The 15207-nt window shown below is 37.5% G+C and overlaps 1 protein-coding gene across 1 annotated transcript in view; it reads left to right on the top strand.

Moving 5' to 3' along the window:
- PALMD (palmdelphin) overlaps positions 1-15207 on the top strand; it is a 49631-nt gene that overhangs the window by 2147 nt on the left and 32277 nt on the right. The window contains exon 2 of the mRNA XM_038541231.1: positions 14611-14691. Coding sequence (XP_038397159.1) covers positions 14611-14691 — 81 coding nt within the window. The remainder of the gene's footprint in view (positions 1-14610; positions 14692-15207) is intronic.

The raw sequence follows: 15207 nt of genomic DNA, 5'->3' as shown, positions 1-15207 counted from the left end.
AGAGGGGAAAATGGATCAGTGGTGTGTCCATGGAAACAACACATCCACTCATCTGCTAGACACCCCGGGAGATGCCAGCTTTCTCCACCCTTGCTTTACCAGGAAGCTACCTCACCCCTTCCTATCTCCCCTGAGAAAATGAAAACAGACAGTATCCAGAGAATTCGCTGGGACTGTTTCATTTGGGAAGTACTAAAAATCTTCAAAATCTCTGACCTAAACTAAAACTCAGCCACAGTCTTCTCATTTTGACTGTTTTCCTCCTATTTCCTTACACTGAAACAATGTTTGTATAGTTCAGAAACAAAATCATTACTTTTTCAGTGTACCCAAACACAGCAAAACAAACTTCTTACACTCCCAGATCTATTTGATTTTTATATTAAAATGTGCTCCTCCATTTCCTGATCTTCACCTTCATATTTATATTACCTGGTTTTGAGTGTCCAAGCAGTCATTATTTCCATTGCAAGGAGTCAAAAAAACAAATATCTGTCTGTGTCTATAACTTGACAGAACCAAGTACCGGTCTTTTCCAAAGACAATGCTTTTGAAACGTATAACTTCTAATTATGACCTGTTTCTCTAAAAAAATAGATTAAACCCAACAAGGAGATGCAATGTGGCATTTAGGCTCTCAGACTGAAAACTAATACTGTAATTGTGTCATTCATTTCTCACATCACTAAATTGAATGTTATATTGTCAGAAGTCTTCCCAAAGAGTCAAAGAGAATAAAGAAAAAAATTATGAAAGTACACAGAAATGATTATTTAAAAGACAGTATATCAGTTTGGGTACACCAAATATGGATTCTGTTTTGTACACTTATTCTCACGTTTTCCTTTTATTACCTTATCCAAGTACCAGCTCTTCCTTCACTGAATTAATCGTCGAAGTATCTCTTAGCCAAAGAGTTCAGTTTTCAGCTGTTACTCAAAAACAGGGCTGCTTCAAGTTGACTAGATGAAAAGTATCTTGAGACTCTTTTCGAATTAGTACATATTTTAATGAATAGTTGTTTTTTAAAGATTTTATTTATTTACTCATGAGAGAGAGAGAGAAGCAGAGACCCAGGCAGAGGGAGAAGCAGGCTCCATGCGCGGAGCCCGAGGTGAGGCTCGATCCCTGGTCTCCAGGCTCACGCCCTGGGCCAAAGGCAGCGCTAAACCACTGAGCCACCTGGGCTGCCCGAATAGTCAGTTTTTATACAAAAGAAGAGCTATTAAAGTAGACTGGTAATTTGAAATTCACTTTTAATGTTACTGGAATATATGACACCAATATTTCCCACATCCTCAGGAAGAGTGAAATGAAGGACTGACAGTTCTCCCCACAAAACTCTTCTCTAGAAGGAAATTTGGCCCACAGTAAAACCAGTGAAAAGACCAGATGAATTCCCCAAAGAAATAGAAAGATCACTTTAGGATTAGTAATATTCCATAAGCTCTTGACATCCTTCCTCCTCCACGAGGAACACATTATCTTTTCTCGTTTCCCACTATGACCTTAGAAAATACTGTTCCTAATAACATGGGGACATACAGACATAGAAAATTCCTAGACCTTAAACTGGCCAGAGATCATAAAAATACCACTGTTTGGCAGCTGACCCTAGGAGAATTCTGAGAACGAGAATCAATTTTTTCAGAGAACAGACCCAGCTGGGGAGTAAAGGGATAAGAATAAAGGTAACATTTTTATTCCCATCAAGGTTTATCTTTAATTATTAGGAATGTGCGCTATCAACTCATTCCCTCATTCCTTTATTCAATTAATGGTTATTGAGCACCAACCATGTGCCAAGCCTTATATATTTAAATGAAAAGAAGTGAACTAAGAGGAATCAGGAGGAGGCTGGGAGTGGGGGAGGGGGGGTGGATCATAGTGGTGTTGGCAGGATGGACCTCACAGAGAGGGTGACACTTAAGCATAGATGTGAAGGAGGTGAGCTCTGTCAAAATTTAGACAACAGTAATAATCACAACAACAAGCACCTGCCTAGAACTGACTCCCATTTGGAAGAGAGCCATATAAAGTCCTGACACTGGAATCTGAGCAACAGAGCCAGATTTGCCCGCCAAAGCTGCTCGTGACGCAAAATAATAAGGAGCTCTCACATTTCCCGAGATCCACTCCCTATTTCTTTCCACTCCCAAAGAATTTTTTCTAGACTTGTAAACATGGGAATTGGGGAGGCAGCAAATTCTTTGCACAAAACAGAAATCTACCCCATACAAAGACCAATATTCAAACAATGACAAACACACCCAGGTTCTAGTTATTTCTTCAGCATGCGTTGCCTGTCACCACACACTGCACTTCATCTTGTGCCCTTTTTGTCACTATCTGGGATCTTCCAGCCGTTAATAAGACAGTTGATGGCCTCAAGGCAGGATCTGCTATATAACTTATGGGGCCAGTACACAATGAAAATGTGGGGATACTTGTTCAAAAAGCATTCGAAATATCAACATGGCAACAGCACAGCATTAAATGAAGTGCTGGACCCTTTCCAGCGTGGTGCCAAGTATGTCTTCACAGGTCACCTGCCCAGGAGACCAGTCCTGCTTCTGCTTCCAGGCCAGCCGTGATTCATTCTACCGGTACAGACGGGAGAGTGGAAATGAGAGCAAGTAGCCTGGATCTTTACTAATAGTATAACCTCACGTGTGTTTGGATCATTGAATTATTAAGAGTTCTAAGGACTTCTTAAAATAATAATGGCTAGAAGAACACATAAGGCACCACTGTTCCAAAGTACCTCCTGGTTAAGAGAGTTGCAGGAAGAACCTCTAATTTGTCGTGAGAATCTAAAGACATTCACATAACAATGGTACATGGAGGTGTAGGAATCTCCTAAATAAAGAAGTCTTGTGCTAGAATATTCAAACAATAAAGCCTCTGCACAATTTTCCACAGTGCCATACTGAGATTGCATGTTTCTTCCAGCGAGGGAAGGATTTCTTCAAACAAAATGTGCTGTACCACATTTCTTTGCCAAGCATAACAGCCCACCCACAAAGGAGAGCATGTGATGAGGTATAATAATTTTGATAGTTATTAAGGAAACTGCTTTTTGATAACAGGGCGAGGTTTTTCCAGTGTGCCACAGAATGATAATGCTACTTTGCAAAGACCTCTACTGACAAGGATCCCCAGGAACTTTCTAAATATTACCGGATGGTTAAAAAACAAAAGCTGCTTCTTTACAAACCTCTGACTGAAATAAATCAGAGTCTAAGCACTGAAGTCTAATTAGAGTGTAAACAAGTGCAGCATATTTTGGCTAAAACTCAAACAGGGCTTCCACTTCCTCATCTCCAGTCTCAAACTACCTAGCTTCTCTTAAAATACAAATATTTTAACTCATTTCAGCGACAGTGATGGCATGTTGGGAAGAGGCTCCCTAACAACTTACTGCCTCAGCAAGTTCCCTCACTAGGAACCCTGTGGGATGTCTACTCTCCTAAGACACAGTAGGAGCAGTTTGAGTGAGATCTCTATTTACAATTTTTCCATAAAACCCCAGTGACTGAGTGGATTCAGTCAAGCCCTTGAAGACATGGAACCAAGCTCTGAATGGAAATTAAAAAATGGTTCCTGTCCTAAGCACCCAGTTTTCCACGTGTGATTGATGGAAGGGTGTAACATATTAAAATGAGCTACAACTGCTACTCAGAATCAACCTATGCTCACGGGCCTAGAACATAAGGGATATCTCTTATCAAAGAATTCCAAGATTAATAACAATAATACCAGCACCTATTCTTTTTTTAAGATTTCTTATTTATTTATTAATAAATAATATGTGAGAGACACAGAGAGAGAGAGAGGCAGAGACACAGGCAGAGGGAGAAGCAGGCTCCATACAGGGAGCCTGATGTGGGACTTGATTCCAGGGCTCCAGGATCATGCCCTGGGTGGAAGGCGGCGCTAAACTGCTGAACCACAGGGATCCCCCAGCACCTATTCTTACATGACACTTAGGTTTTAAAATTTATATATTATACATAGATAGATGATAGATAAATAGATAGATAGATGATAGATAGATAGATAGATAGATAGATAGATAGATAGATAGATAAAACTTTCACATCCGTATCTCACTTGTCCAAATATCCTATGAGTATTTGCAAAAGCAGATGTCACCATCTCTCTTGTGTAGGTAGGATACCTAAGACCATGAAGTTAAGGGATTAGTTAAATGGCACAACTCAAGTCAATTCTTCTGCTTGTCAGACTCTCTGACCACAGCATCACAGTAAATTCTAAGAAAACATCAAAACCACAAACCTCACCCCATTTAGAACTTCCTCTGTGGTTCACCCTTAATAGAGTTTGAAGTAGAGCAAAGAGAAGAATCTGTGGAAGTTCTGCTTCACTTAACCACATTTTCTAACCCAAACCATTCCTTCAGCCATTACGATCTCCTCTGCTTTCTCCAGTCCCCGGGGAGTAGAGGTGAGAAAAGAAAATGTGATGCCATTTCAGAAGCATTTGTAATTGCTTCAACAGGGCAGCATCATTTCCCAGAGCATACTCTAAGTCTTTACCACCTTCTTCCCATCCACTTCCATTACATGGTCTCCTCCCTCCAGCCAGGATTTCTTAAGGCAGGGACATCACTGCAACTCACACAGCTCCCCAGCACGGAGTTCAACACTAGTTGGGATGGGCACACACACACACACACACACACACACACACACACACAAAACCATCATGAGTGAGTAAACAAATGAATACCATCAAGCTGAAAAGATTTTTTTCACTGAAGACCACAACCAAGTTTATCATCACCCCTTGATTATTCAGGGATTTGTTTTGTGTTTGTTCTTTATCCTTGTTTTGTTTTGTCACTATGCATTAGAACAAACAAGAAAGGACAGACAAAAGAATAAACGAGTAGCACACAAACTGAGTTGTATTTTGAGATGTGTCAGAATTTGTCAGGCTAGGAAAGAAGACTACGTTACTGGATAAAGGAGGTTTGGAAAATGTGTGCTTTTTTAATTCACTCCATAAACAGTAGTGATAACCACATCCAATTCCCATAGATTATTTAAGAATTCAGGTTCTGAGAACAAAAATGAAGAAATAATCATAGAACCAAGAGAAAACCTAGAGATTTCCCATTCTAACAGAAGACTACCCACATTCCCATCCTCACTATGCCATGATCCAAAGATGCTCACCCAGCTTCTCCTCCAAGCTTCCAACATCAGGTGTATCCATACCTCCCCCAATACCCTCTTCCATTTGAGAACAGCCATCTGTGTTAAGAGTTGTGATATACCATGCCAGAATCTAGTTTCTTTCAAGTCCCACCCATTCATCATGACTCCAGCCAGTGAAGCCATACGGCTTTATTTTCTTGAATTCAATCACTGCTCATACCACAGGCTCACTCTAGACACTTTGAAATGTCAGTGTCACTCTTAAAATTTGGTGCTCAAAGTGGAACAGAACACTCTGACCCATGCAGAGGGCTTAGTGCTATAACATCAGTTGTTTGGGGAGCTGTATTTCTACTGACAAGCTTGAGAAGGGATGAGGGGTGGTATAAAAAGCATCATTCATAGAGTTATAGAAAATTAAGTTCAATATCAATTCCAACACTGGACCAGCAATGCGACTTGGGGAAATTAACAAACTCTCTGGGCCTCAGCTTCAGTGTTAGAATAAACATTAACTTGAAAACTCAGTAGCCAGATACACAAAAATTTATAGCTTTCTGAAAAAGCAATGATTAGTCAGAAAATGTAATGGGAAAATAACTCATTCCTAATGGCTATAAAGTTTTTTAAAAAACTGTTAAAAGCTAAAAGTATTCCTACTTAGGGAATATGCAGATTTATACAAAAAACTTTTACATTTTTATACCCACTAAGGTAAGGAAATACACAGAATTTATATAATGAAACTACTGAGCAATATATGTGTCTGGGGAAGCACAACATTCCTTGAAGTGAAGCCTGAATACAAAAAAGTTGTCATGCTTTTCCAAATTTATTTTATGTTTAATGCAATTCCAATAAAATCCTCTAAGAAGGCTTTCTTGTTCACTGCTGAGGGCAATGTGAAATTGCTAAACGGGACAATTTGGCAATTGGTAAAAGAAAACTCAAAAATAGTTTTATCCTTTGTCTTAGAATTTCATTAACAAGCAACTTCTACTAAAGAAAAACAAGAGTTGCACTGAAATATGCGTTCCTAAGATGTTCATAACATAGCAAAATCATTTCTTATATTACGAAAATGGATGCAAACTCAGTGCCTAAAAACAGAAATTTAGCTGAGTAAATAAGGGCAATGTGTGTATGTACATATATAATATATATGTATATATTACATGTAATGGAATAATGGGCATCCATTAAAAATAATTTGGAAGACTAATGATATGACATTATATTCATGATATATTTAAAAAATAAGTCAGACTAATATGTAAAAACACACTTCCAATTTTATATGAGCTGTAATATATCATGCAGATATAAATCATATGTAACAGTATTGATCTGTGATTATCTCTGGATAATGATCATTACTATTAGGAGTAACTTAAAATTCTATCAGGATATGTGGTTTTTTGTTTGGTTGGATGTTTGCTTGTTTGGGTTTTTTGTTTGGTGGGGACTAAGATGGATAAGGAATTGCTTAGGTTTTCAATTTCGTTTCTATAGGAATTTAACTAAACAACTCCAAAGTCCAAGTGAAAAAAAAATTACTGCTACTAATTAAGACGTTTTGGGCAAGAGCAATAAAGGAAAACTTGACCAATAAAATGTTCATTTACCTCATCGGCGCATTATCTAAGCTATGTAATATGAGTGCCAAAACCAATAATTAAAGAAACTATGCAGGTTATCCAGAACCAGACCCTAATGTACATAAAAAAGTAGTAAATGATAAAAGTCAGTAAATGATAAAATGAACAGATTTTTACAAAGTAAATCAATAGGAAGGAATTCTTTGATAAAGCTTCAGATTAGCCAAAAATTTAGGAAAAAAATATTAGATCCTTAGTACTTACCATAAACCAAATCAATTTAGCTGGATTATAGAGGCTTTAAAAAAATATTTAGGAAATTGGAAGAAAATATGGCTGAACAATTACTGTATCTCAGATGATAAAGATATTAAAAACACCAAGGCAATAGAGAAAAAAACACTTTCAGTACTTCTAAACACAACCTAAATAAAGTTGAAAGACAAATAAGAAAATTATTTGCAACTAACATGACAAACAAAAGGTTACTATTCCTAATTCAAAGAGCTCTTACACATTGATAAGTAATTAATAGATTTTACAGAAAAATGGGTAGACATCACAAACAGGCAATTTAAAAAATAATTGATAAGATAGCTGAGAAAATTATGAATTATATTTGACCACACTAATCTCAGAAATCTCATTAAGACATTAAAATAAGGTACTATTTGCCTTATTGACATTGATAAAGGATCTTTCACTTGCAACATTCATAATCAGTAAGGGTGAGGTGATGGACACTTACGGAGACATAGAAGTTAAAACAGCTTTGCATTGAAGTCTTTTTAGCACTCTCTACTAAGAATTTTTAAAACATCCCTACTCCTACATAACTAACTTCTATGGACCTGTCTTGAAGAAATAATCAGAGGAAAGAGGAAATTTACATATAAGGAACTTCATCACACAACTACTTAGAATAGCAAAAGATTCAAACAGCCTAAGGGACAGGCAAAGAGACTCATTAAGCAAATTACGACGTCCTGAATAAAATTTAATATTTTAATTAATAAGATTTAATAAAATAAATGCTCATGATACAATATTCAGCACAAAAGATGGAACGCAGAACTGAGTGGGGACCCCTCGTGTGGTTTGCACGTGTGTTCATAAAGGGTACACAATATGGTTTGGGTGTACTGAACAAAGAATGGAATAAAATGCACCGAAACATGGACAGTAGTTAATTCTAAAGCAGTGGGAAATCTAAAGAGATTTTATCTTTTTCTTTAAAGTTGTCTGGATTTTTTTAATCCTCTACAATTAACACATTCTACAAACTTCCATAATTTACATTTAGTAAGAAAAAAAAGCAATAATTGGGATCCAGCATTCCTAATAGACAAGGTATTTCAAAATCTTGATTTGGTCATATTTTATTCATTGACTCCTAAAACTAGCTATTCTCTAAAGTTACCTGGAGCAGTTTCTAACAATAAATCTTCCAGCCCACCCTTACTTCACCCTCAAAATTCTGAGTCAGAAAGTTACCTCAATACATTTATGTTTATTTGTTTATGGTTTAATTTTAGTTTTCTCTCTTCTTACAGGGCATTGTTCTTTTTTTAATGTTAAGACAATCACTTTCAACTATTTTTTTTTCCTGTTTGAATTTACACAAATTTCTGAAAGAAAAAAATAAGAAACTTCATCCAAAGCCATGCTAAAACAAAGGTATACTGAATTCCCACGATCTAGATATCTTCATTTCTCAATTTCCTCACCTACCTAGTGGGGATAAACGTGGTCCCTATTTCAGAGACATTGGGGAAAGATTAAATGAGTTGATACATTTCAGCACTTGAATAGTTCCTGACTCACAAAAAGTTCCCAGTAAATGTTAGCTATTGTTGCAACCACCAGAATCTTCATCACCTGCAGATCTAGGAAGATTAAGAGAAAGAAATAAAGGTAGTTTTAAAAGCTTCATTTTTGATCAACAAATGTTATCTCCTAGACATTGTTCGTTTAAATACAACATTGTTTAATAATTCATTCTATGACTGCCAGAGATTAACCAGGAAATTCACCAGTCTTTAAATATTCATGATTCCCCTTAGTTCCTCTTCCAAAAATGGGGGCATTTGCCACTTTCAGGCTTTGGAGAACTTTTCACTCAAGATTCCAAGGTTACTTGACAATAATTTTCTGTTACGTTCAGGCGCTTGGGTGGTTCAGCATGTTGAGCGTGGGACTCTCGATTTGCGCTCAGGTCATGATCTCAGGGTCGTGAGATCGAGCCCCACCTCAAGGCTGGGCGTGGAGGCTGCTTAAGATTCTCTCCCTCCCCTCCCCTCCCCCTCCCTGCTCACTCTCTCTCTAAAAATAATAATGATACTTTTCTGTCATGTCAATAAATTTTTCTACTCTCTGAAATGAAACCCATCAGAATATGAGCAGCTCTGTCTTCAGTGCTCTATTTCCTCTTGTGCTTCAATTTTCTTTTAAACTTACTTGTCCTACCCTCTCCAAGATTAAGGATTATTCTCCTTAGTCAAAAATATGGAAGCAAAATAAAAATGGAATAGTTCTATTTTCATCATGTTGCTATAATACCGCGTATCTCAGTTGTCCAATGATTGCCTTTACCTTTCTGCTCTCAACATAACAAGTATATATAATTATCTATACACTCGTGCTTTTTGTGCCCTCCGTGTTTTTCACATGCTTCTCGTCTTGACATCCCCTGAATTTTTTTTTTACCTTTATTTACACTGTTACAGGTAGGTACCACCTGTTTATCTTCATTCTTGGTTTCATGAGCTCATTGGAGAGCTCCCAGTGATACCAAACTATTTGGTTTGGTTTTGCTTATAGTAGTGCTCTTTTCTTCTTACCTGAGATCATCTGTAATTGTGTAGCCATGTTTCCACTTCTAAACTGCCCAGGCTTCGAGGTCTGTCTTCCCTCTTGAAATGCTTGTCCCTTTTCTAAGAATTTTTTTTTTTTAAGAAGTTTTCAAGAATTTTAGAAACCTAGTTTCAATGAAATCTAGTAAACCTCCAACTATGCCCGGGATTCTTTCCTAGAAATAGTGTGTTAGCACATCCCTTTCTTTCCAGGTTACTATTATTTGCACATCACCAAGAAGTTCTGTATTGCTGGTAGTACTTAGATACAAATAAGCAGCTGCTTTTACTGTTCTTTGGAGATCTCAAGCAATGAAAATGTCAGCAAAGCTAGTCATGAAATTTTAAGATAAGCTTCTAGCAGAATGAATCTGAAACAATTTGACTAATCGAATTAGCCTAATTCTGTTGCCAAGTTCTATTATAAATAATATCTGATTGACCCCAAAATAAAATGCCATATGGATTCCCTTCCTCTTGTACCCCTTCAATGTAGGTGCTTCATGAAGGATCTGTCCTTAGCTCTCCTCTTTTCATAAACATGTCCGCAGTCATGTTCTAACAGTCTTCTGACTTCAGCCATTCCTTCTGAAACTCACACAACCTTATCTCTAGCTCTGACCCCTCATCTCTCTCCAACCAGTGTTTCACCTGCCCACCAAATAACTCCATCTGGTTGTCCCAAAGACACCTCAAACTTAGTGTGAATCCATAATCTCCCCTACCAAATTCTTTCTTTCTTCTCCTGAATTTCTTGTGTCTCTTGGCAATTCTGCTTTACCTAAGCATAAAAGCCCTGTACTCACATTTGGCCCCTTCCTCTCCCACATACACATCACCAGTTGCCAAGTCCTACCAATTTTAACTCCTTGTATCTCTGACATCCCCACCCTTTGCTACCCCTTGCTCAAGCTCTCTTGGTGTTATGTATGACTCATAGCCTAACTGATCATCCCCCATTCAAGTGTTCCTCCTTCAATGTCTATTACACAGTTAGGCTACATTAAATTTCTTAAAACATGGTTTTAGCTCTATTAATTCTCTCAACACTTTCCCTTGCTTTCCATCCCAATACATAGTAAATTCCAAACCCCTTGTCCTGCCATCCAGAATTTTTTTTATTGAAGACTAATTCTCATCCTGTTTTCCCTATTTTATTTCCCCTACTCGTGTGGCAACTAGGATTCCAGAATCGCTGTTCTAAATAATGTCCCAATTTTCTGCTTCCAGGTTTTTGCTCACATGGAGCCTGTAACTTCAATACCCTTTCTCCCCACTCGCCTGCTCCCCAGCAACTAACATACTCTACTCAAATGCTATGTCAGAGCCTCTCCCACCCACATCAGCTAGATACAACTGCTTCCTATCTCCCCTCAAATCTCAAAGAACTTTCTTTTGTGCCTCAGGAATGACATTTATCACTTTCTTAAACTATATAATTACGAGGATGGTTTTCTTTCTCTATGAGAATGTAAATTTCTTTTTTTTTAAGATTTTATTTATTTATTCATGAGAGACACAGAGAGAGAGAGATAGGCAGAGACACAGGCAGAGGGAGAAGCAGGCTCCATGCAGGGAGCCCGACGCAAGACTCGACCCTGGGTCTCCAAGATCATGCCCTGGGCTGAAGGCGGTGCTAAACCACTGAGCCACCCGGGCTGCCCAAGAATGTAAATTTCTTGATGAAAGTATCTACTTCTGAATAATTTTTAAACATTGCACAACACCTTGAACACAGCATTTGTACATAAGTACCTCAGTGTTGTATAAATTAATCATTAAATGACTCAGTTTCAGTTCTACCTTATTTACAGATTCAAGCATTTAAGAATATTAGATCCTAAAAAAAAAAATATTAGATCCCCGTTAATCCATATCTCTAAAATACTCACGCTCCCAAGTATTGTGCTTATCTTTATCAAGTACGTGATTGCAATAATATCATTGAATCATGAATGGTTACAATAGCTTTCTAGTTGCACAAAATAAATAAACTAATTCCCAACATAATCAAGAAGTAGCCTTATACAGAATTAGAATTCGTGGGTGTCAACTGCTAAAATATTCTAAGTCAGGCAGTTAAATATCTAGGCAACTGTTCATTAAACAGAAGTCTTCCTTAGTTGAACATTAAAGAAGTAAATATCTATATAAGTTATTCATAAGAATTAATTAATAAGTAATTAATTAATAGTTATTAATTGATTAATAAGTATCTGATGTGCCAGGTTATAACAGATGTCTATGTGAAGATACTCAAGTTTCTGGGAAATTTTTGGGAAGCAGGTGGTATTTTATATCTACTTGTTCCATGATAATGTGGGAAGGAATTAGAGGGCTATGGTAACTTTTGATACACTAGCAATAGAGCTAGGTATACAACTTAAGATTGACTTATTTTGCCTTAACAAAATTAAATTATTGCCATCTTATTTTTCAGTAATTCTTACAAGTTCCTATGAAATTTGGCAAAAGGATAATAACTTGCTGTTGAATATTTTATGAGGAAAAAGGGCTTCTATCTTAAAAGAGAATCATGCCTACAACATCATAAATTATCTTCTTAATTACCTAGACTGACATAAGGGAGGCATCACATTAACTCTGAGAGACAAAACATTGATATTCCTTAGCAACCCTCTAGAAGCCTTGTGTTGCCAAAACACTTCAGATGCCCTGCCCCTACCCACAGCTTTCCTTCCCTTATTACTAATCCCAAGGTGCAACCAGTCCAAACTGGCTGTGGACAAGGGTGGAGAAGCCTTGCTAGGTTCACGTCGGCTCTTGTACTTAAGGCATTCTTCTCTATGGACTACCCATAGTGAGAGGTGGGTGATTACACACCAACACTAAAAATGAAACGAAAATGAGAAGCCCCACTCTTGTTGTCGACCAGAATTGGCCACAGTTTTTCGTGATAGATGGGACAGTGAAGGAAGTTGTGAGAAGCTGGACTAATTACTCACTCAGGAAAATGGTGCCATGAGTCGGCTAAGAGCATGGAGGCTGAACTCAAATTGCCTGGGTTCAAACCCTGGTTCCGTTAGTTGTGAGAGTTCAGATTAGTTAGTTAAGTTAAACTTACATTTTCTCTTCTAAAATGAAAATTATTGCAACATCTTTGTTATTATGGGGATTCAATGAGATAGTGCCTAAAAAATACTTACCAAAATGTTTGGCATAATACATTTAAAATATTACCAGTGAGCAGTCCTGGTGGCTCAGCAATTTAGGGCCGCCTTCAGCCCAGGGCCTGATCCTGGAGACCTGGGATCGAGTCCCACGTCGGGCTCTCGGCCATGGAGCCTGCTTCTCCCTCTGCCTGTGTCTCTGCGCCTCTCTCTCTCTGTATCTCTCATGAATAATTAAATAAAAATCTTTAAAAAAATAAAATAAAATATTACCAATGTTTGCTCAATTACAGCCTTTAGATACAGTGGAAGAGACTCACAGGTTATCAGAGTTTTTGTTCCTAAAGACAAGATTTGATCCACAGAAGTGATATGAAGACCCACTCTCATTGCCTCGTTAGTGGGTTTTTTTTCTTTTCAAAAGAGCTGCTTATGAAATTTACAAAGTGGGATACTGATGAAGTCATATATTCTTCTAACACACAAAGAAAAACATGACAAAGCTAGAGAGCAACATGTTGTTTTTCTTCAACAAATGTACCTGAACTTACACATCCAAAAAAAGGTTTTTTATCTTCAAAGGAGTCGTATCAGGAAGCCATGCACTTATTTCAACAATGCTGCCGAGTATCTTTGGAGCTCTTCCTTCTAAATTACCTTCTGAGCCTGCTTCAAATTCTTTTAGTTGTCTTCATTAGCAACAAATTTTTATCCTTGGGGAGGTTTTAATTTTGAGTGCAGATTTAAAACCCACTCTTATAAAATAGATGGAAGATAATGTCACCTCTGGCCAAAAATAATAATAATAAGGAAATAAGGGCCTTTTGCATAGTTCATAAAATGCCTCAAACAATTCCAGAGAGGGAATCTCTAAAACATTTCAGGCTTATGGAAGCATTATCAGAATTAGTGTGCTACTTTCTGTGATTAACAGATTATGTCTTATTTACTTAATTTTATTAAACAAATACAGGGCACTCTGCGTCAAACTCTGTGCTAGGGACTTTCACATACATTTAATGCTCATATTTTATGAGGTAGATTCTCGTATTATCCTCATTGTTCAGATGAAGTAATTGAGGCACAGAGAAGTTAAGGATTTTTGTCCAAGGGCATAGAGCTCGTAAGTGGCAGAGCCAGAAATCAAACCCAGGCTATTTAATACATATGCTGTATTTTCTAAAAAGTACAACCCCTGGCCATTAACAGGTATGCTTTCTGGGTTTTTTGAGGTAATGCAATTTAAACTCGGTGAAAGAGGCTCTATCTCCCCATGAATTATTTTTTAACCACAGCTAAAAGCCCTCTTACTGTTAACAAGCATTATCTGAACTCTTTTTTCTCTATCTCCACATAGCAAGTTATACAAGGAGGAAACACTGCCACTTTCTAGCTTTCTAGTTTTTGAATGCTCTGTAGGCTAGCTATCCTGTTTTCCCACATAAGCAGACCTTTTCCCTGGCGGTTCCTTCACCCCTGTGCCAGGAACAGTCTCCCTCCTCGCAGGCTTTCCTCCTGCCTATTTCAAAACTCCCTCCTTAAAATTCACTTTTTCCATCGCATCACTCAACAGCTCAATCTTGCGAGATTAATGGGAGGGAAGGAAAGACATTAAAATATTTTCAAGTTCTCTTTGAAAAAGCACCTTATATTGTTTTCCACCAGCAAAATGCTTTGAATGTCTCACTTTGCCCTCCGTCGCTTTGAAATCTGAGTTTCCAAAGCAGCTTCCTACCAGTGCCAAGAGCATACTGCTGGCCAGCCATTCGGTAATGACGACAACCCCAAGGAAACATATTTAAGCAAATTGAAAAAGTTGATTATGCTGGAACTTCTTTTATTTCAGGATAAAAGAAAAATACAGGAAGAAATCTCACAGAAGCGGCTGAGAATAGAAGAAGAAAAACTAAAGCACCAGCATTTGAAGGTAATTTATGAATTTAATTTCATTTCAATGATTTTGTATTCAAATAGCTTACTAGCACTCAAAATTTCTATGGTAAAGATGCTCTAGGAAGGAAAAAAATTCAACATATTTCTACTAACACCCTAATAACCATAGAGGAGGCCAAGGAGCTCATAATATGTGCATATGAGATTAATACCTTCTGGTAAACATGTAGAAAATTGAAAACATGCTTGTATTACTTTTATCTTTTACTACTGAATTTCCTCATTTTCTTGGGTAACCTTGAGAAGTCAGCCTTGTTAATTTGGCCCCGAACACAGTCTTGCTTAACATCCCTAGGGACCAATCCAGCTAGGAAGTCCCTTTTGAAATCAATGAAAAGCCAGCCTTCTCCCAGGGGGTGTACAACAGACACTGTCTGGCCGAGTCAAGGATGCTTATATTTAAAAGCTCAGTGCAATGAATCCAATATTGTTTGAGTATGTTTGGGGAGTTTTGTTTTCCTTTGTTTTTTTGTTTTGACAAAACATGAGA

Source organism: Canis lupus, chromosome 6 (genome assembly GCF_011100685.1).
Source record: "Canis lupus familiaris isolate Mischka breed German Shepherd chromosome 6, alternate assembly UU_Cfam_GSD_1.0, whole genome shotgun sequence".
NCBI classification, from domain to species: domain Eukaryota; kingdom Metazoa; phylum Chordata; class Mammalia; order Carnivora; family Canidae; genus Canis; species Canis lupus.
This window is presented reverse-complemented; position numbering and strand designations above follow the sequence as displayed.